Below are 21,674 nucleotides of genomic sequence, written 5' to 3' on the forward strand. Positions count from 1 at the left end.
TTCCTTCACACTATGATTGTATTTTTTTTTTTAATTTTTACAAAATAAGATAACATAACACTGGAGTGCTGTAAATACGAGACGAACCCTATGGCTCTCCCAATCATCTCCACAATTATCGACTCAGCAAGAAAGTAGACGTGCATATATCCTTGGTCAATGTACATTTCTTTCTCAATCAGACTGAAACATCCTGAAAGGTGAATTCAATGAACAGCATTTCTAGGATATTTCATACCATTTAGGGGGAAGTTCAAACCTATCGGGACATAACCCATTCCTGCGCTCTAATCATTCTGATGTCATAAGCACATCAGTAGTAAGCTCGTATGGTTTGGGTGAAAACCTGTTGATAACCTTGACTATTTCTGATCAATGGGCTCTGTGCAAGGCCTCATGGGTGCAAATGTGTAATGGGTAACAATCGTTGGTAAACACATATCCAACCCATTGAGCTTACAGTTTAGAAATGACGTAGATTTTTGGTACACGTACGAAGCTTGTCTGCGCTGTACACGGTAAAGCTGACGAGGCCAAAAATCGTTACGTTTAAAAAATTACACCTAATTTGTGAATGACATCTAACTGAGCTGGAGTAAAACTTTGTATTTATGTGTTTTTACTTCAACTTTTCTTTTTCTACAGATTTACATCACTTACGTACGTATTATTGTTACTATTGTATTTGATGTTTTCTTTCAAGTAAAAACATTTTGTGAGGTGAGCGGACCTAAACGGTGGTTACATGTTTAGTATTTCTCAACACAGCGCCCACACACTCACATACATTGAACTGTGTATGTTCAAAAGTTTAACAACCAATTCAAATACAAGTGTGTTTATGCATACCTCTGGCTTGTCCGAGTGAAGAAAATTGTCATATTTTGTAACTTTCCTTTAAAGATGATACAATTAACCTTCTGTTTAAACAGTACTGTGTTCAGTTACCGTGGACATGGCGTTGGCTCAGAGTGTCGTGGTGGGATCCGAGGGAGGGACGGTGGTCCTGCCTTGTACTGTCAGTATACAGGGGATTCTGCGGTGGAGTATTATTAATATTCCCCTCCTAATCAGAACCGGTGGTCAAGTCCTCAAAGAAAACACCCGCTGGAAGGATGTAATTAGCCTTGTGGGGAGCAGTAATAACCTGAGCATCAGCTCCCTCAGTCGTCAGAGAGATGACGGCAGGACGTTCACGTGTGAGGATGCAGTACTTGAAGCAGGTCAGCAGGGGACAACTGTCAGGGTGTTATGTAAGTACCTGTACATGTAGAACAGGAGACAACTGTCAGGGTGTTAAGTAAGTACCTGTACATGTAGAACAGCAGACAACTGTCAGGGTGTAAGGTAAGTAAGTGTACATGTAGAACAGCAGACAACTGTCAGGGTGTTAGGTAGGTACGTGTACATGTAGAACAGCAGACAGCTATGAGGATGTTAGGTAGGTACCTGTACATGTAGAACAAAAGACAACTGCCAGTGTGTTAGGTAAGTACCTGTACATGTAGAACAGGAGACAACGGTCAGGGTGTTATGTAAGTACCCGTACATGTAGAACAGAAGACAACTGTCAGGGTGTTAGGTAAGTACCCGTACATGTAGAACAGGAGACAACTGTCAGGGTGTTAGGTAAGTACCTGTACATGTGGAACAGAAGACAACTGTCAGGGCGTTATGTAAGTACCTGTACATGTAGAACAGCAGACAACTGTCAGGGTGTAAGGTAAGTACCTGTACATGTAGAACAGAACTCAACTGCCAGTGTGTTAGGTAGGTACCTGTACATGTGGAACAGAAGACAACTGTCAGGGTGTTAAGTAAGTACCTGTACATGTAGAACAGCAGACAACTGTCATGGTGTCAAGTAAGTACCTGTACACGTAGAACAGAAGTCAACTGCCAGGGTGTTAGGTAAGTACCTGTACATGTAGAACAGAAAACAACGGTCAAGCACATGTGGTCCAATATATGTAGCAGTGTGACACGTGATTTACTGATTTATTCTTTGATTGGTGTAATACGCCGTACTCAAGGATATTTCACTTATTCGACAGCGGCTAGCATTATGGTGGGAAGAACCAGGCAGAGCCCGGAGGAAACCCTCAACTATCCGCGGGTTGCTGCCAGACCTCCCCACGTATGCCCTACACGTGATTGAATATGGGTATACAATTTTTGTAGCCAACAGATTTGTATCGTTCAGGCCGCGTATGAAAGACCTATCCTATTTGCGGCAGCCGCGCAAAGCCCCCTGGAGTGGGTTCAAATTACTCCAGATTGCGTCACTAAATGTTGAATTTTAAATCCCCAGCTTTTGTTTTTCCCAAAAGATACCTTGGGATATGCTGATTATAAAACGCTAATTCTTAAGTTGCAACTCCACGTACAATTTCCAGTAAAAACGAGTCAAAAGTTAATATTTGTTCTAAATTTCCCCCAAACAATGGCATCGGTCACGGTTGAGTACATCATCGAATGCTATTTTAAAGGTTCTTACCGCCGAAAAACCGATTCTTATTTTCTTAGCTGATGTACTAAACCAAATGAGAAACGTCTGATTAACGCTAATTAGGACATCTGTCGGTGATGTAGCGTACAATGATGATTTTTTAAACAAATTATACCTAAAGCTAAACATGTGGGCGCACTGATAAAACAAACAGTAAATTCTTATCCCCCCAACTACATGTATAAATCTACTTAAGAACGGGTCAAATATTTACATCTCAAATGACATCAATACGAGTGGAAAGGTCAAGGTTGAGCACAAGGATGAAACTTTTTTCACAGGTTCTTCATAACAAACAAAAGCCCATTTTTGAACACATCAAGCCATCAAAAAAACGGCTTAATTAACGCTAATCCGGCTTTTTTTAACAAAAAACTAATTTGACAGATGCTGATAATGATATGCGAAGGTCACGAAATTCAGAGGTCAAGGTACATCAGCTCTTTACGGGATAAAGCTGTACAGAGGTCGGCTGCTGGCGAATACACGTGTGACAGCAACAGGTCAGAAATTGACAAAAATAAACGTCGTACCTTAACTGGGTTTGACAAAATACAAAATGAGAAGAAAATTATAACCTATATATCAACTGTCAATATTGTAGCTCCATCGGATGTGGAGGTGACTTTTGACCAACGCTCTCATCAGTTAACCTGTACAGCTGAGGGTTATCCTAACATGCACACCTTCAGCCCGTGGGAACATCGCCTGGGCGGGATACTCATACGGAGACTGGGGAATGAGACACTTGGCACTTTTGTAAACTACGTTCTGCCTGAGAACCTGACATACACAGAGACGGGAGATTACGTGTGTTCAGTGACAAACGGCATTAAGTCTTCACAATCAGGGCTGATCTATGTGGCTCCTCTCAGTAAGTTTTAATATTATTTTGTAAGATAAAGCTGTGGGTTGAAATTTTTATGTAACCAACCTAAGCTTTATCTGCTCTCTCCATTTGCTCTACACTGACAAGCTTCTAAGATCATTTGTCAGATAGGGTCTGTCATATCTGACAGAAAACCTGTTTGCACAATAAACAAAGGTGTTCCACATGCAACTAGCTACTGACGTCACACAGATGACGCGATGACGTCTCACAGAAGATATGTACATGTATCTTGATGGCCTTACACTGATAACATGATGCCGTCATACAGCCTAACATAATGACATTACATAAACTAGTACGCCAAGCAGAGTGGACCATCACTTTCAATACCCAGTTTTATTAAGATTTGTAGCGCTGTCTGCTCAAGACACAATGTATACTGTCAGTATATTAAAGGATAGATAAAACGCTTTGCTTTCATTTGTCAATGTGCAGATTATCAGATGTAATAACATATAACAGCAAGAGTTTTCAACTTTCACTTTGGGGGAGTGGGGAGGTAAAAATGTTTTCAAAGCACAGTTTTCTTAATACCCCAGCTGTCAGTCCGGAAATTAAGCAGCTTGCAGTGCTGAAGTTAACGATGATCCCTGTTTAAAAATAACTATGTGGATGACTGACCGAGCCGGAATCGGGGCAGGGCTAACGTTATCGACAGAAATCACCGGGGTCGGGGCACTTCGGGGGTGTACACCGAGTTCCAAGCAAGATGACATAATCTTTTTTGAAAAAATCCCACCGTTGGCATCACGAGCTGTCCATTGAAGTTTCCTAATGATTAAGTAACATTTGTAACGATTTGCTACTATTGTAGTAAAAATGCCAGTTCATCTACAAGCCGTGCAGCAACAACAACAATGTGTTCGATACAATGTTCAGTTCTCATTTCTGTTATCATCATTTTAAACTGCCCAACTGTTTGGAGTTCATTTTAAGGTACATTTTAACGAAACAATATACACTCAAGGCCAAAAGAAACTTTACCACTCATAAATTGAAGTTTAGCAAACGTTTTCAGTGAATTCGGTCAACTTAACCCAGTAAAAATCAAGTGCAAATATATTCCATTTGGGTAAAGCTGCATGTAAGCCAATACCAATCCGTTGGAACAGAAAAATAAAAGTTTAAACCACGTGACCCGTGGATGGGCCGAATCCACAAGGTCAAGCGGTGTAAAAAACGTTAAAGCCAGTATGTCAGACATGCACAGTGTTTAAAAACCACCGTAGTGATGCCACGACTGTCTCCAGAACAACGCGAGAGGGCCCTGGGCATGATGGCTGTGAGAGCCACTCATTCTAACATTGCAAGAACTTATGGCTGTTCTCGTGTAACCGTTTCAAATCTGATGCAGCGATACAGGCAGACAGGACGGACCTCAGACAGGCCAAGATCAGGCAGACCTAGGATAATCAGTGCCCGGTACTTGCGTGTCTTGCATCTGCGCAATCGCTTCCTGACTGTGACGTCATCATCACTGAATACGTTAGGTCATCGGCTCAGTCAGCAGACAGTGTCAAGGAGACTCCGGGATCACGGAATCCGAGTTTATTGACCAATCAGAGGGCAGTTATTGACGGCCCAACATCGTTGTCAGAGGTTGAGGTGGGCCCAAGTTGTACAACGTTAGCTGCGACGTGATTGGCAACGGGTCGTCTTCACAGATGAGCCGCCTCTGTATGTTCAGAGCTGATGGAAGACAGCGTGTAGGCCGTAGAGGAGGCGAAAGATCGGCATAAGCTTGCATTCAGGAAGTGGCACCTTATGGTGATGGTGGAGTGATGGTATGGGGAGGGATTTGTGGACAGGAACGGACATAACTGGTCATGGTTGACGGACACTTAACAGTTCGGCGTTACGTGGATGACATTTTACGTCCGATTATTCTGCCCTTCATTCGCCACCGTCTACGTGGTGTCCTTTAACAGCTCGAGTCGTGCAAAACTTTCTTGACGCCAACGACGTCAACGTCTTACCATGGCCTGCGCGCTCCCCAGGCATCTCTCCCCTAGAGCACCTGTGGGACGCCCTGGATCGCTGCATATGACAAAGAACTTTCAGCTAACCGGCAAGAACTGGTACAGGCTCTAGACGAAGAATGGCACCGTATCCCACGTGACCTAATCAGACGACTGATTTTCCCAACGCGTCGGAGAATGTTTGTATGCATTGAAGCAAGGGATGGCCACACAAGGTACTGATGAGGCGACTTTATCAAACTGAACAACTTTTTCCTTACTCACGCGATTGGTCACCGAACTGAAATGTCGATTTTTTTTTTACCCCAACCCCACTTCGCCACAGGGGGTGGATATATAGTCTGTTGTTCTTTTAATTACTTTGGACGTGGATTACCAAAACATGCTGTTGTTTTCAATATATTGCATGTCCAGCATCTGTTGTTTTGTGTTATTAAATTTGGGCAATTAAACATATGGTAAAGTGTCTTTTGGCCGTCCGTTTACGTAGGGTTATGCACAAGTGATATGACGATTCACTGTGCCTATGGATGACCGATCACGAGAAGTCCAAATATGGCGTCTAGTTCTATTAGCTTATGTACGTTGCCAGTGTCTAGTTATTTTACATAAGCACTGAGAGTAAAACCCTAGCTGTAGTGAATCGATCATAGGCCATATTTCACCGGTTTCATGTGACGATCTCCTAAATTCCATACAATCGTCACTGCACTGTTTATACACTCATTGCTGTACAGAATAGATTATGTGGAGTGACCGGAAGGTTAACTGTAATATTGTGGTCAACGGGTGGTTTCTTAAGAGTTTCTAGACTCTATGCACTACAATATACCAATGCTAAATCTTTCTAATCGTCAACCTTCGTATTTAAATGCTCATATTATTATCTGATTGTTTTTTTTCCTTGTATTTGTTTTTCCTTTTCAGCTCCCGCCGTGTTTCAGAATCACTCAAAGAAGGTGACGATTGGTTTGGGGACATCTGAGACAATATTCATGTCTTTTTACGAACGATCGTCCTCCGGTACTGTCCGGGTGATGTGGGAGAAAGCCGGAGAGAGTGACGCCCTACAGTCTCACCGGGAAGAGGCGGGTCTGGTCAGTCTGGTGCTGTATGGTCAGCTGGTCAGTCTTCTGGGGACAGTCACCATACTGACACTGACTGATGTCCGCCAGGAGGATAAGGGCAACTATACCTTGACCGTCTCCTCTGACATCAACGGAGTAGCCCACACATCAAGTACCAGATTTTATGTTGACGTCACTGAGAAGCCATCAGCAAAGAAAGGTTTTGCGTTAAAGTTCGGTTAAATCAAGATGTCAAGATAGTAATTTTAAATCTGCAGAACCTTAGAGTCAATAAAGACGTCTTTATAGTAGTTAAATGCGTCCAGACTAAATTCCAAAACAGCCTAAAACACAAGTTCCCATAGTAATATATAAGAAAAAGTAAATACATAGTCAATAAAGCTGGTAACATGTTCTAAATAATTCCAGCGCCAATACGTCGGAAGTGGACATTGTTAATTAAACAGTTTGTTTGTCGTTGCAGACACATCTGGAAATCACGCTGGAGCAAACAGTGGGGCGATTGTTGGAGGGGTGTTAGGCGGTTTCCTCGTTGTTGTTACATCCATCTTTACAGTGATAGTTGTGATCTTATGGAGAAGATCAAAAACAAAAGGTTGGTATTCCTGACTCCGGAGATTTCCAAGCGAATGTCAGAAGAACAACAGTAATTTTGGGGATCCTGGGTTTGTAACTTGACAAACAAATTAGAGAAGGCGATTTTGCAGGATGAAAACGAGCTTCGTGCTCTATGACCACGTTTACCGTTTTAATACGGGATAACATTCATACTCTACATGTCCATGTTGATGGCACCCAAAACACATCCTTGTGTTGCCAAAAGAAAATTATACGTGTGTTATTTTCTCTTTCACGCTTTACTAAAAATAAGTGATTTGAATGTTAATTAGTTCGTCCGATTGAGTGATATGGCATATTAGAGATTATTTCACTTATATAAGGGCAGTTATATTCAAGAAGGTAGAGAACTTGAAACGATTGTGTGAAGTACCATTCTACGATGCAAAATAAATGTGCAAGGGACCGTATACATTTAACACTTTGCAGAGCTGTGCAGTGATACAAGTTTATAGTTTGCTTTATTTTATTTCAGCTTTACCAGAGGGTACTGAAAACAGGTACTTACATTCCACTATTTCTCTACTGGTTATTTCACATGTAGTATCACTACACGACAAACCCTGAGTCTATCTGCAAGAGTGCAGAGATTGTCAGTGAGCACTTAACACAGAAATAGTGTGCCATGGTAACGTAATTGTTCGGAGACGGTGCAAATCATCTTTTTACATATCGGAGCTTTCAGAGTTTGAGGTTATTAAACCATGCGAATGAAAAATGAGGTCAGGTTTTCCTGTTCTCACTTAATATTTCACTGAGTCTTTTATAGATAAAATATGAAAAAGACGTATGCTGTTATCTGTTTTTTTCTTAATTAAATATTTTTAATGCAGCATAGAGAAACACAATTGTTTTGTTCCTGATCAGAGCTCTCTTTGTCTGATACAACGTAATAAACACTAAAGAAAAAAAACCCGCTAATTTCCGTCTACAAGATTTGCTTTTTGTATCTTCTTCCGGATGGCCGGTATTACAGAAATATAGAGTACAATTTAAAAGATACGATGGGAAAAATAAACGTTCATAATTTGCACAGTCATTTAGTTTCATGATAAACTAAGCTTTAATAAAAAGGGAAATGTGAGAGCCTTTGAGGAAGTAACCACATAATTTCTAACAGTGACTAAACTTATCTTACTAAATTGCTATTCTAGGCAGATGTCACCGGCAGGAGATCTCATCGGAGAAATGCGGACGATATCGAGACCGGCCGATACTCACCATGACCCTGCTGTCAATATCAGTAAATATCGATAAAAATCAGATGTTATTTTTGTTGGCTAATTCTCTGAATTAAAACAGATATGGTAAAGGCGTCAAGTGATACAACTGACGTTTAATAAATGTTAAGCTTGCCACAGGTTGAGCTGACAAGTTCAAATCTGGAATTTGGATAACAAAAATTGTATATAGTATTCACTCAACTATTTAAGTGTTTATTTCTTTTCGGAGACTGGAGGAGAATTGAAACCACTATAAGCTACGTAAGCTTCTTAACTGCTTCCAATAACGTATGCAGTGACTGTGAGTTCAAATCCAGTTCATGCTGGCTCCCTCTTCGGTCGTATACGGCATTGTACGGCGGTAACCCGTGGAAGGTCGTGGGTTTTTTGCTGGGATGTCTTCGGTTTCCTCCAACCGATGTCGTCATTAAGTCACATATTTTTGAATACCAAGTATAACTTCAATCAAATCAACCAAACTCATATATTACATCAAATATCTACAAGCAGTTGGCTTCTGTATATTAGCAGGTATATATCTGTGTAATTACAGATCACAATTACGAGTCACTTGCTCACAACATCGCCAGAAACCCAGGATCACGGGACGTGAACTATGAGTCCATGACGTCACCCACTAGGTCTGGTGACAACATGTACGAGAACACTGAAGGTACTAAGTCTAATGCGGAGGCGGCACGGAGTGAGGACCGAGCAAACTACCAGAACGTCTAATCTCATCTATATTTATTTATTTTTTAACATCAAATGCGTCATATACACCTAGGGTCCCGGATAGCTGAGAGCCTAGCGGTGTTAATTGGTTCTCTACCAGAACCAAAGTGAACTATATGTTTACTCCTCCTCTGTCCCCCCATCAGTCCATCTGTCCGTCACTAAACTCTTTTCCGGACTTTTTGTGAATCGTTTTGTAATGTGCATTATATCTCATGGAAACTTGGTAAATGTCTTCACCATGGGGAGTTACAGATTAGTCGCTTTTGTACATGTATATATGTGGTACACAAGTTTTTGATGTTCGTTTTGTTTGTTTCATCCTAGTTTTGCTTTACTTCTGTGAACTGCATACTTATGTATGACATTGGTTGTGTATCAAACGGTTTACTCGGATGTTTACAAGTTCCGCATTAAATTGTTTGTTGCTATTTTGGGAGTTTCTAACCAATATTGGACGTGTATTACGGAAAAAATCCTTCTAGAAATGATGGGGAAAAGCCTTTGATGTGACCTGTATGCACTGTTCAATGTTTTCGTGTGAATAAAATTACACTGGTATATTGTTGGTCTCGATATATATACAGATAGTGCATTTTCTGGTGGGGGCATCAGGAATTGTCACCTCGAGAGAAGTGAGTGAGTGAGTGAGTGAGTACTAGGGGTTTAACGTCGTATTTCACAATTTATAGTCATATGACGACGAGTAATAAGAGTGTATATGTATATGTAATGTGCCTCCTTGTTGCAAGACGGGTTTCCATCGCTCTTTTATCTAGCGCTGCTTCACTGAGGCTCCTTACCGGAGACAACTAAGCTACCCCGCCCGAATCATTATACTGATACGGGTCAGGCGCTAAACGCCAAGCGAGGAAGCTACAACCTCCGCTTTTTAAAGTCTTAGGTGTGACTCGACCAAAAAATAGACCATGGATCTACAGCTCCCGAAGCGGACACTCTACCAACTCGAGAGCAGTGAAACCCGAGTTCAATATCACTTGTCGATATTTTCTTACCTTTTCGAGCTGTACTTTAAAACGTCGAATTCGGACATCGATAACGGAGCTATAGCCACCGTTTGATGGTTTACAAACTAGCAGACGCAAGAGAGCTCTCAAAGGGAGATAACTGCTGTGAAATAACGCACGTGGTCGTTTGATATTAGCACGAGATCCTTGGACATTTTCTCGTCAACGAGATCGTTGGATATTGCCTACCAAAGTGGGATAATACTTTGCGAGCGTGACGCTGCATTCCTTGGGCGCGTGATCGCTGTACATTGTGTTTTGCGGAATACCATGTGACCGTCTCTGGACCACTGGAAACGGAGAATAACCCTAGGAGGTATAATGATAATAATTTTTTGATTTGTCATTTTGTGATAAGCCATTTGTACCGATTTGTACATGCTTAACTGCAGTTTCAGTTCCTTATGTGCAATACTGTTTGTTTACATTTTAACAAGGGAATTCCACACTTATCATTTTGTTCCTCAGCATTGGTCGTCAGGTTGTATTTTTGCTATTTAAACACGTTTCTCAAAATGGATAGTTGTAGGGTACTGCCCGAGCACGCGGATTGGTCATCACGGGGAACTCGTACATTGTGCTCTAACAATTGCCGGGGTGATTTTATTTAGTACATCTTAGTTTAGTAAGACTGGTGTAGAAAACACTAACATGTTCTGGCTTTTCATTTATTCCATTTGTTAGCTGTAATTTTCCATTTTTCAAAAACACCTTGATATGTGTGCATAGCCGATCTTTGGATCAGTGTTAAACTGGCTGATCCTCTTTTTTCACTCACTCTCCATTCTTTCTGTCAGTCGACAAGAAGAGTGCACACAGGTGTCTTCTGCTACCAGAAATGGTTAAATAAAATTAGACCCTAAAAATACGTGGGAAAGTTCGTCAGTAAATGACTGAAGATCGGTGGTTTACACCAGGTACTTCGATTTCATCCACCCATACAATTACCCGAGACAAAAATGAAAACATCTTGAGAATAGGTAAATTATCTTACCAGAAATGGAGAAATAAAGACTTGTGTTTGCTGAAAATGGAAATTTTACGTGTCCAGATGTCTGACATAGCTTGTAAGGCTCAGTCCTGCAGCTTATACGTTATGAAGATAATGTTAGCTATAGCGGTTTTATTTCTAACAAGTATAGGTCTAGTAAAAAAACTCTGATGCACATGTAAACATGTGCGTTTTAACACAGAGCTAAGCTGTCCCAGTTTTACCATGTACCTATTATACATATTGTGCAGAGCGACACACATCATGATTTCCAAATAATACATCAACGTAGAGATAGTCTCACCCAATGACCTACCCACTGTGTATAAACCAGACCGAAGGCTATGCTTACGTACATGTATACAAGCTGGGCAGGGAAGTTAGCTCAGAGGTAAAGCTGATCATGGCGGGCTGGTGCCAGAGGTGGACACGTCTCTGTGTAGGTGCGTTCTATCCTTGTCGTCTACTGTGTACCGCACGGTAGGTGTTATCCTCGATAGGGCTGTCTGGTGCCGGGGCTGGATACGTCTCTGTGTCGTTGAGTTCTAGTCTTGTCCTCTACTGTGTGTTGGACAGGAGTTGTTATCCCCAATACGACGGGCTAGTGCCGGGGATGGACACGTCTGAGTGTCGGTGGATTCTAGCCTTGTCTGCCTGCAGTTGAGGAGAGTCCCTACAATCGGTATGTCGGGCTGTTAAGCGTGGGATCATGCCAGGTCTGGGAAGAACAAAGAGACGTAACAAACAGCCGGTCGCAGACTAAAGTGCTCGGTTTTTCCAAAGTACATTAAACGTTTGGCCAGACTTAAACTCTAGTATTGATCTTGTCCTAGTACACAATCAGCGGCACTTTAGTTCAGACTAAATTTAGTACCGGTCATAACTGCTAATACACTTTTAAGCAACTGAGCCAAATTGGCAAAATGGAGCAGGAGACTGGCTGCCGTTAAATTGGGTCTCATTTAAAGGCTTTCAACGCTCTTTGTGGTCCAAAGTTTATAATCTTGGTAGTAAAAGACCTGATTGCAAAGTCTCAGAAGTTAATTCATGTATATTCGTGGAAATGCTGTACACTAAAAAGTAATAGGTTTAGTTGGTGTAAGGTTAGAATAAGGCTAACTCTCGTCTTAAAACGTTGAAAAAAGTTCTTCTGATGATAAGAAAGTTTTCTTTTCACTTTATAAGAACATATATAATTTTGGTTAGGCTAAATTCTCTTTCCTTCACCCAATTACTTTTTTTTTTTGTTTTTTTTACAAAATACGATAACATAACACTAGAGCGTTGTACCCGTATGGTTCTCTCTATTACGTCCACCGTTAAGAAAGTGGACATCTTCCATGTACAGTGGTCAGTGTACATTTCTTTCTCAATCGGACTAAATCATCTTAAAGTGAGAATTCCACGAATAGCACTTCTAGGCTATTTGATGCCATTTAGGGTGAAGTTCAGACCTATCGGGGAGTAGCCCATTTCTGACACTCTGAACATTCATAAGTCATAAGCACATCAGTTGTAAGCTCGCATGGTTTGGGCAGAAGTATGTTGATAGCTTTGGCTTTTCCTGGTATATGGGCTTTGTGCAAGACCTCATGGGCGCAAATGGGCGATGTGTGGCAATAGTTGGTACCGGTAATTCCTATACCCAAAAATCAAATTTATAACAAAATCAAAATGTTCAAAATATCTTTGTTTTAAATACTACACCTGACTAATTTGTCAATGACATCTAACTGAGCTGGAGTAAAACTTTGTATTTATCTATTTTCATATCACCTTTCCTTTTTCTACTGATCTACAGACTCACATCACTTACGTACTTATTACTTCTACTACGTCATTAGATGTTTTAAACATCTAAAAACTTTTTGTGAGGTGAGGGGACCTAACCACTGATTTTACGGTCAGTATTTCCCAGCACAGAATCCACACACTGGCATACATTTAACTACATGCATATTCAACAGTCTAAAAAAATTTTAAGTACAACTGTTTTCACGCACACCTCTAGCTTGTCCAATTGAAGAAAGTTGTCATATTTTGTAACTTTCCTTTCCAGATGATACAATTAATCTTATGTTTAAACAGTACTGTGTTCAGTTACCGTGGACATGGCGGTGGCTCAAAGGGTCGTGGAGGGGTTTGAGGGAGGGACAGTGGTCCTGCCCTGTACAGTCATTATACAGGGGAATCTGCAGTGGAGTATTGGTAATACTCCCCTCCTAGTCAGAAGCGATGGTCAAGTCTTCAAAGCAAACACCAGCTGGAACGATGTGATCAGCCTTGTGGGGAGCAGCAAAAACCTGAGCATCAGCTCCCTCAGTCGTCAGAGAGATGACGGCAGGACGTTCACGTGTGCGGATGCAGGACCTGGAGGAGATCAGCAGGAGACAACTGTCAGGGTGTTAGGTAAGTACCTGTACATGTAGAACAGCAGACAACTGTCAGGGTGTTATGTAAGTACGTGTACATGTAGAACGGAAGACAACTGTCAGGGTGTTAGGTAGGTACCTGTACATGTAGAACAGAAGACATCTGTCAGGGTGTTAGGTAAGTACCTGTACATGTAGAACAGAAGACAACTGCCAGGGTGTTAGGTAAGTACCAGTACATGTAGAACAGAAGACAACTGTCAGGGTGTTAGGTAAGTACCTGTACATGTAGAACAGAAGACAACTGTCAGGGTGTTAGGTAGGTACCTGTACATGTAGAACAGAAGACAACTGTCAGGGTGTTACGTAGGTACCTGTACATGTAGAACAGAAGACATCTGTCAGGGTGTTAGGTAAGTACCAGTACATGTAGAACAGAAGACAACTGTCAGGGTGTTAGGTAAGTACCTGTACATGTAGAACAGAAGACAATTGTCAGGGTGTTAGGTAGGTACGTGTACATGCAGAACAGGAGACAACTGTCAGGGTGTTAGGTAAGTACCTGTACATGTAGAACAGGAGACAACTGGCAAGGTGTAAGGTAAGTACCTGTACATGTAGAACATGTACGGGTATAGGAGACAACTGCCAGTGTGTTAGGTAGGTACCTGTACATGTGGAACAGAAGACAACTGTCAGGGTGTTAAGTAAGTACCTGTACATGTAGAACAGAAGACAACTGTCAGGGTGTTAAGTAAGTACCTGTACATGTAGAACAGAACTCAACTGCCAGGGTGTTAGGTAAGTACCTGTACATGTAGAACAGGAAACAACGGTCAAGCACATGTGGTCCAATATATCTAGCAGTGTGACACGTGATTTACTGATTTATTCTTTGATTGGTGTAATACGCCGTACTCAAGGATATTTCACTTATTCTACGACGGCTAGCATTATGGTGGGAAGAACCAGGCAGAGCCCGGAGGAAACTCTCAACTATCCGCGGGTTGCTGCAAGACCTTCTCATATATGCCCTACACGTGATTGAATATGGGTATACAATTTTTGTAGCCAACAGATTTGTATCGTTCACGCCGAGTATGAAAGGCCCATCCTATTTGCGGCAGCCGCGCAAAGCCCCCTGGAGTGGGTTCAAATTACTCCAGATTGCGTCACTAAATGTTGAATTTTAAATCCCCAGCTTTTGTTTTTCCCAAAAGATAACTTGGGATATGCTGATTATAAAATGCTAATTCTTAAGTTGCAACTCCACGTACAATTTCCAGTAAAAACGAGTCAAAAGTTCATAAATTTATTTGTTCTAAATTTCCCCAAAACAATGGTATCGGTCACGGTTGAGTACATTATCGAATGCTATTTTAAAGGTTCTGACCACCGAAAAACCGATTCTTATTTTCTTAGCTGATGTACTAAACCAAATGAGAAACGTCTGATTAACGCTAATTAGGACATCTGTCGGTGATGTAGCGTACAATGATGATTTTTTAAACAAATTATACCTAAAGCTAAACATGTAGGCGCACTGATAAAACAAACAGTAAATTCTTATCCCCCCAACTACATGTATAAATCTACTTAAGAACGGGTCAAATATTTACATCTCAAATGACCTCAATACGAGTGGAAAGGTCAAGGTTGAGTACAAGGTTGAAACTTTTTTCATAGGTTCTTCATAACAAACAAAAGCCCATTCTTGAACATATCAAGCCATTAAAAAAACGGCTTAATTAACGCGAATCCGGGTTTTTTTTTAACAAAAACTAATTTGACATATGCTGATAATGATATGCGAAGGTCACGGAATGCAGAGGTCAAGGTACATCAGCTCTTTACGGGATAAAGCTGTACAGAGGTCAGCTGCTGGCAAATACACGTGTGACAGCAACGGGTCGGAAATTGACAAAATTAAACGTTTTACTGTTTGTCGTACCTTAACTGGGTTTGACAAAATACAAAATGAGAAGAAAATGCTAACCTATATATCAACTGTCAATATTGTAGCTCCATCGGATGTGGAGGTGACTTTTGACCAACGTTCTCATCAGTTAACCTGTACAGCTAAGGGTTATCCTAACATGCACACCTTCAGCCCGTGGGAACATCGCCTGGGCGGGATACTCATACGGAGACTGGGGAATGAGACACTTGGCACTTCTGTAAACTACGTTCTGCCTGAGAACCGGACATACACAGAGACGGGAGATTACGTGTGCTCAGTGACAAACGGTATTAAGTCTTCACAATCAGGGCTGATCTATGTGGCTCCTCTCAGTAAGTTTTCATATTATTTTGTAAGATAAAGCTGTGGATTGAAATTTTTATGTAACCAACCTAAGCTTTTATCTGCTCTCTCCATTTGCTCTACACTGACAAGCTCCTGAGATCATTTGTCAGATAGGGTCTGTCATATCTGACAGAAAACCTGTTTGCACAATAAACAAAGGTGTTCCACATGCAATTGGCTACTGACGTCACACAGATGACGTGATGACGTCACACAGACGATATGTACATGTATCTTGATGGCCTTACACTGATAACATGATGCCATTACATAAACTAGTACGCCAAGCAGAGTGGACCATCACTTTCAATACCCAGTTTTATTAAGATTTGTAGCGCTGTCTGCTCAAGACACAATGTATACTGTCAGTATATTAAAGGATAGATAAAACGCTTTGCTTTCATTTCTCAATGTGCAGATTATCAAATGTAATAACATATAACAGCACAAGCTTTCATCTTTTACTTTGGGGGAGTGGGGAGGTAAAAATGTTTTCAAAGCACAGTTTTCTTAATGCCCCAGCTGTCAGTCCGGAAATTAAGCAGCTTGCAGTGCTGACGTTAACGATGATCCCTGTTTAAAAATAACTATGTGGATGACAGACCGAGCCGGAATCGGGGCAGGGCTAACGTTATCGACAGAATTCACCGGGGTCGGGGCACTTCGGGGGTGTACACCGAGTTCCAAGCAAGATGACATAATCTTTTTTGAAAAAATCCCACCGTTGACATCACGAGCTGGCCATTGAAGTTTCCTAATGATTAAGTAACATCTGTAACGATTTGCTACTATTGTAGTAAAAATGCCAGTTCATCTACAAGCCGTGTAGCAACAACAACAATGTGTTCGATACAATGTTCAGTTCTCAATTCTGTTATTATCATTTAAAACTGCCCAACTGTTTGGAGTTCATTTTAAGGTACATTTTAACGAAACAATATAAACTCAATACCAAAAGAAACTTTACCACTCATAAAGTGAAGTTTAACAAACGTTTTCAGTGAATTCGGTCAACTTAACCCAGTAAAAATCAAATGCAAATATATTCCCATTTGGGTAAAGCTACATGTAAGCCAATACCAATCCGTTGCAACAGAAAAATAAAAGTTTAAACCACGTGACCCGTGGACGGGCCGAATCCACAAGGTCAAGCTGTGTAAAAAACGTTAAAGCCAGTATGTCAGACATGCACAATTATTAAAAACCACCGTAGTGATGCCACGACTGTCTCCAGAACAACGCGAGAGGGCCCTGGGCATGATGGCTGTGAGAGCCACTCATTCTAACATTGCAAGAACTTATGGCTGTTCTCGTGTAACCGTTTTAAATCTGATGCAGCGATACAGGCAGACAGGACGGACCTCAGACAGGCCAAGATCAGGCAGACCTAGGATAACCAGTGCCCGGTACTTGCGTGTCTTGCATCTGAGCAATCGCTTCCTCAGTGTGACGTCATCATCCCTGAATGCGTTAGGTCATCGGCTCAGTCGGCAGACAGTGTCAAGGAGACTCCGGGATCACGGAATTCGGGTTTATTGACCAATCAGAGGGCAGTTATTGACGGCCCAACATGGTTGTCAGAGGTTGAGGTGGGCCCAAGTTGTACAACGTTAGCTGCGACGTGATTGGCAACGGGTCGTCTTCACAGATGAGCCGCCTCTGTATGTTCAGAGCTGATGGAAGACAGCGTGTAGGCCGTAGAGGAGGCGAAAGATCGGCATAAGCTTGCATTCAGGAAGTGGCACCGTATGGTGATGGTGGAGTGATGGTATGGGGAGGGATTTGTGGACAGGAACGGACACCACTGGTCATGATTGACGGACACTTAACAGCTCGGCGTTACGTGGATGACATTTTACGTCCGATTATTCTGCCCTTCATTCGCCAGCGTCTACGTGGTGTCCTTTAACAGCTCGAGTCGTGCAGAACTTTCTTGACGCCAACGACGTCAACGTCTTACCATGGCCTGCACGCTCCCCAGGCATCTCTCCCATAGCGCACCTGTGGGACGCCCTGGATCGCTGCATATGACAAAGAACTTTCAGCTAACCGGCAAGAACTGTCACAGGCTCTAGACGAAGAATGGCACCGTACCCCACGTGACCTAATCAGACGACTGATTTTCCCAACGCGTCGGAGAATGTTTGCATGCATTGAAGCAAGGAATGGCCACACAAGGTACTGATGAGGCGACTTTATCAAACTGAACAACTTTTTCCTTACTCACGCGATTGGTCACCGAACTGAAATGCCGATTTTTTTTACCCCAACCCCACTTCGCCACAGGGGGTGGATATATAGCCTGCTGTTCTTTTCCTTACTTTGGACGTGGATAACCAAAACATGCTGTTGTTTTCAATATATTGCTTGTCCAGCATCTGTTGTTTTGTGTTATTATAAATTTGGGCAATTAAACGTATGGTAAAGTTTCTTTTGGCCGTCCGTTTATGTAGAGTTATGCACAAGTGATATGACGATTCACTGTGCCTATGGATGACCGATCACGAGAAGTCCAAATATGGCGTCTAGTTCTATGGGCTTATGCACGTTGCCAGTGTCTAGTTATTTTACATAAGCACTGAGAGTAAAACCGTAGCTGTAGTGAATAGACCATAGGCCCTATTTCACCGGTTTCATGTGACGATCTCCTAAGTTTCATACAATCGTCACTGCACTGTTTATACACTCATTGCTGTACAGAATAGATTATGTGGAGTGACCGGAAGGTTAACTGTAATATTGTGGTCAACGGGTGGTTTCTTAAGAGTTTCTAGACTCTATGCACTACAATATACCAATGCTAAATCTCTCTAATCGTCAACCTTCGTATTTAAATGCTCATATTATTCTCTGCGTGTTTTTTTTTTTCCTTGTATTTGTTTTTTTCTTTTCAGCTCCCGCCGTGTTTCAGAATCACTCAAAGAAGGTGACGATTGGTTTGGGGACATCTGAGACAATATTCGTGTCATTTTACGCACGATCGTCCTCCGGTACTGTCCGGGTGATGTGGAAGAAAGCCGGAGAGAGTGACGCCCTACAGTCTCACCGGGAAGAGGCGGGTCTGGTCAGTCTGGTGCTGTATGGTCAGCTGGTCAGTCTTCCGGGGACAGTCACCATACTGACACTGACTGATGTCCGCCAGGAGGATAAGGGCAACTTGACCGTCTCCTCTGACATCAACGGAGTAGCCCACACATCAAGTACCAGATTTTATGTTGACGTCACTGAGAAGCCATCGGCAAAGAAAGGTTTTGCATTAAAGTTCGGTTAAATCAAGATGTCAAGATAGTAATTTTAAATCTGCAGAACCTTAGAGTCAACAAAGACGTCTTTGTAGTAGTTAAATGCGTCCAGACTAAATTCCAAAACAGCCTAAAACACAAGTTCCCATAGTAACATATAAAAAAAAGTAAACACATAGTCAATAAAGCTGGTAACATGTTCTAAATAATTCCAGCGCCAATACGTCGGAAGTGGACATTGTTAATTAAACAGTTTGTTTGTCGTTGCAGACACATCTGGGAATCACGCTGGAGCAAACAGTGGGGCGATTGTTGGAGGGGTGTTAGGCGGTTTCCTCGTTGTTGTTACATCTATCTTTACAGTGATAGTTGTGATCTTATGGAGAAGATCAAAAACAAAAGGTTGGTATTCCTGACTCCGGAGACTTCATGTAACGTCCAACTTCCAAGCGAATGTCAGAAGAACAACAGTAATTTTGGGGATCCTGGGTTTGTAACTTGACAAACAAATTAGAGTAGGCGGTTTTGCAGGATGAAAACGAGCTTCGTGCTCTGTGACCACGTTTACCGTTTTAATACGGAATAACATTCATACTCTACATGTCCATGTTGATGGCACCCAAAACACATCCTTGTGTTGCCAAAAGAAAATTATACGTGTGTTATTTTCTCTTTTACGCTTTACTAAAAATAAGTGATTTGAATGTTATTTAGTTCTTCCGATTGAGTGATATGGCATATTAGAGATTATTTCACTTATATAAGGGCAGTTATATTAAACAAGGTAGAGAACTTGAAACGAGTGTGTGATGTACCATTCTACGATGCAAAATGAATGTGCAAGGGACCGTATACATTTAACACTTTGCAGAGCTGTGCAGTGATACAAGTTTATAGTTTGTTTTATTTTATTTCAGCTTTACCAGAGGGTACTGAAAACAGGTACTTACATTCCACTATTTCTCTATTGGTCATTTTACATGTAGTATCACTACACGACAAACCCTGAGTCTATCTGCAAGAGTGCAGAGATTGTCAGTGAGCACTTAACACAGAAATAGTGTGCCATGGTAACGTAATTGTTCGGAGACGGTGCAAATCATCTTTTTACATATAGGAGCTTTCAGAGTTTGAGGTTATTAAACCATGCGAATGAAAAATGAGGTCAGGTTTCCCTGTTCTCACTTAATATTTCACTGAGTCTTTCATAAGATAAAATATGAAAAAGACGTATGCTGTTATCTGTTTTTTTCTTAATTAAATATTTTTAATGCAGCATAGAGAAACACAATTGTTTTCTTCCTGATCAGAGCTCTCTTTATCTGATACGACGTAATAAACACTAAAGAAAAAAAGCCCGCTAATTTCCGCCCATAGGATTTGATTTTGTATCTTCTTCCGAATGGCCGGTATTACAGAAATATAGAGTACAATTTAAAAGATACGATGAGAAAAATAAACGTTCGTAATTTGCACAGTCACTTAGCTTCAGGATAAACTAAGCTTTAATAAAAAGGGAAAAGTGAGAGCCTTTGAGGAAGTAACCACATAATTACTAACAGTGACTAAACTTATCTTACTAAATTGCTATTCTAGGCAGATGTCACCGGCAGGAGACCTCATCGGAGAAATGCGGACGATACCGAGACCAGCCGATACTCACCATGACCCTGCTGTCAATATCGGTAAATATCCATAAAAACCAGATGTTATTTTTATTGGCTAATTCTCTGAAATAAAACAGATATGGTAAAGGCGTCAAGTGATACAATTGACGTTTAAAAAATGTTAAGCTTGCCACAGGTTAAGCTGACAAGTTCAAATCTGGAATTTGGATAACAAAAATTGTATATAGTATTCACTCACCTATTTGAGTGTTTATTTCTTTTCGGAGACTGGAGAAGAATTGAAACCACTATAAGCTACGTAAGCTTCTTAACTGCTTCCAATAACGTATGCAATGACTGTGAGTTCAAATCCAGTTCATGCTGGCTCCCTCTTCGGTCGTATACGGGATTGCACGGCGGTAACCCGTGGAAGGTCGTGGGTTTTTTGCTGGGATGTCTTCGGTTTCCTCCAACCGATGTCGTCATTAAGTCACATATTTTTGAATACCAAGTATAACTTCAATCAAATAAACCAAACTCATATATTAATTCAAATATCTACAAGCAGTTGGCTTCTGTATATTAGCAGGTATATATCTGTGTAATTACAGATCACAATTACGAATCACTTGCTCACAACATTGCGAGAAACCCAGGATCACGGGACGTGAATTATGAGCCCATGACATCACCCACTAGGTGTGGTAACAACACGTACGAGAACACTGAAGGTGCTAAGTCTAATGCGGAAGCGGCACGGAGTGAGGACCGGGCAAACTACCAGAACGTCTAAGCTCATCTATATTTATTTATTTTTTTTAGCATCAAATGCATCATATACACCTAGGGTTCCGGATAGCTGAGAGCCTAGCGGTGTTAATTGGTTCTCTACCGGAACCAAAGTGAACTATATGTTTACTCCTCCTCTGTCCCCAATCAGTCCATCTGTCCGTCACTAAACTCTTTTCCGGACTTTTTGTGAATCGTTTTGTAATGTGCATTATGTTTCATGGAAACTTGGTAAATGTCTTCACCATGGGGAGTTACAGATTGGTCGCTTTTGTACATGTATATATGTGGTACAC

At 41.4% G+C, this 21,674-nt stretch overlaps 1 protein-coding gene and 1 long non-coding RNA gene across 2 annotated transcripts; both read left to right on the forward strand.

Annotated features, from left to right (window-relative positions):
* Positions 1 to 6,173: 6,173 nt before the first annotated feature.
* LOC135463969 (uncharacterized) lies at positions 6,174 to 9,044 on the forward strand. Its single transcript, XM_064741439.1, has 5 exons — positions 6,174 to 6,667; positions 6,932 to 7,063; positions 7,562 to 7,586; positions 8,241 to 8,329; positions 8,863 to 9,044. The coding sequence occupies exons 1-5, from the start codon at positions 6,376 to 6,378 to the stop codon at positions 9,042 to 9,044; spliced, it is 720 nt and encodes a 239-aa protein (XP_064597509.1). The 5' UTR covers positions 6,174 to 6,375.
* Positions 9,045 to 19,219: 10,175 nt separating this feature from the next.
* LOC135464218 (uncharacterized) lies at positions 19,220 to 20,667 on the forward strand. The gene is made up of 3 exons (XR_010443643.1): positions 19,220 to 19,384; positions 19,900 to 19,924; positions 20,579 to 20,667. It is a non-coding gene; the product is annotated as an uncharacterized LOC135464218 (long non-coding RNA).
* Positions 20,668 to 21,674: the final 1,007 nt, after the last annotated feature.

The sequence above is a fragment of the Liolophura sinensis genome, chromosome 3 (assembly GCF_032854445.1).
Source record: "Liolophura sinensis isolate JHLJ2023 chromosome 3, CUHK_Ljap_v2, whole genome shotgun sequence".
Taxonomy (NCBI): domain Eukaryota; kingdom Metazoa; phylum Mollusca; class Polyplacophora; order Chitonida; family Chitonidae; genus Liolophura; species Liolophura sinensis.

What these genes read in the sequence shown, in the direction of transcription:
- LOC135463969 (XM_064741439.1), top strand. Translation starts at nt 6,376, where the DNA reads ATGTCTTTTTACGAACGATCGTCCTCCGGTACTGTCCGGGTGATGTGG. An exon ending in GAAGCCATCAGCAAAGAAAG is followed by an intron (nt 6,668 to 6,931) that starts GTTTTGCGTTAA and finishes TTGTCGTTGCAG; the next exon opens with ACACATCTGGAAATCACGCT. An exon ending in CCAGAGGGTACTGAAAACAG is followed by an intron (nt 7,587 to 8,240) that starts GTACTTACATTC and finishes TTGCTATTCTAG; the next exon opens with GCAGATGTCACCGGCAGGAG.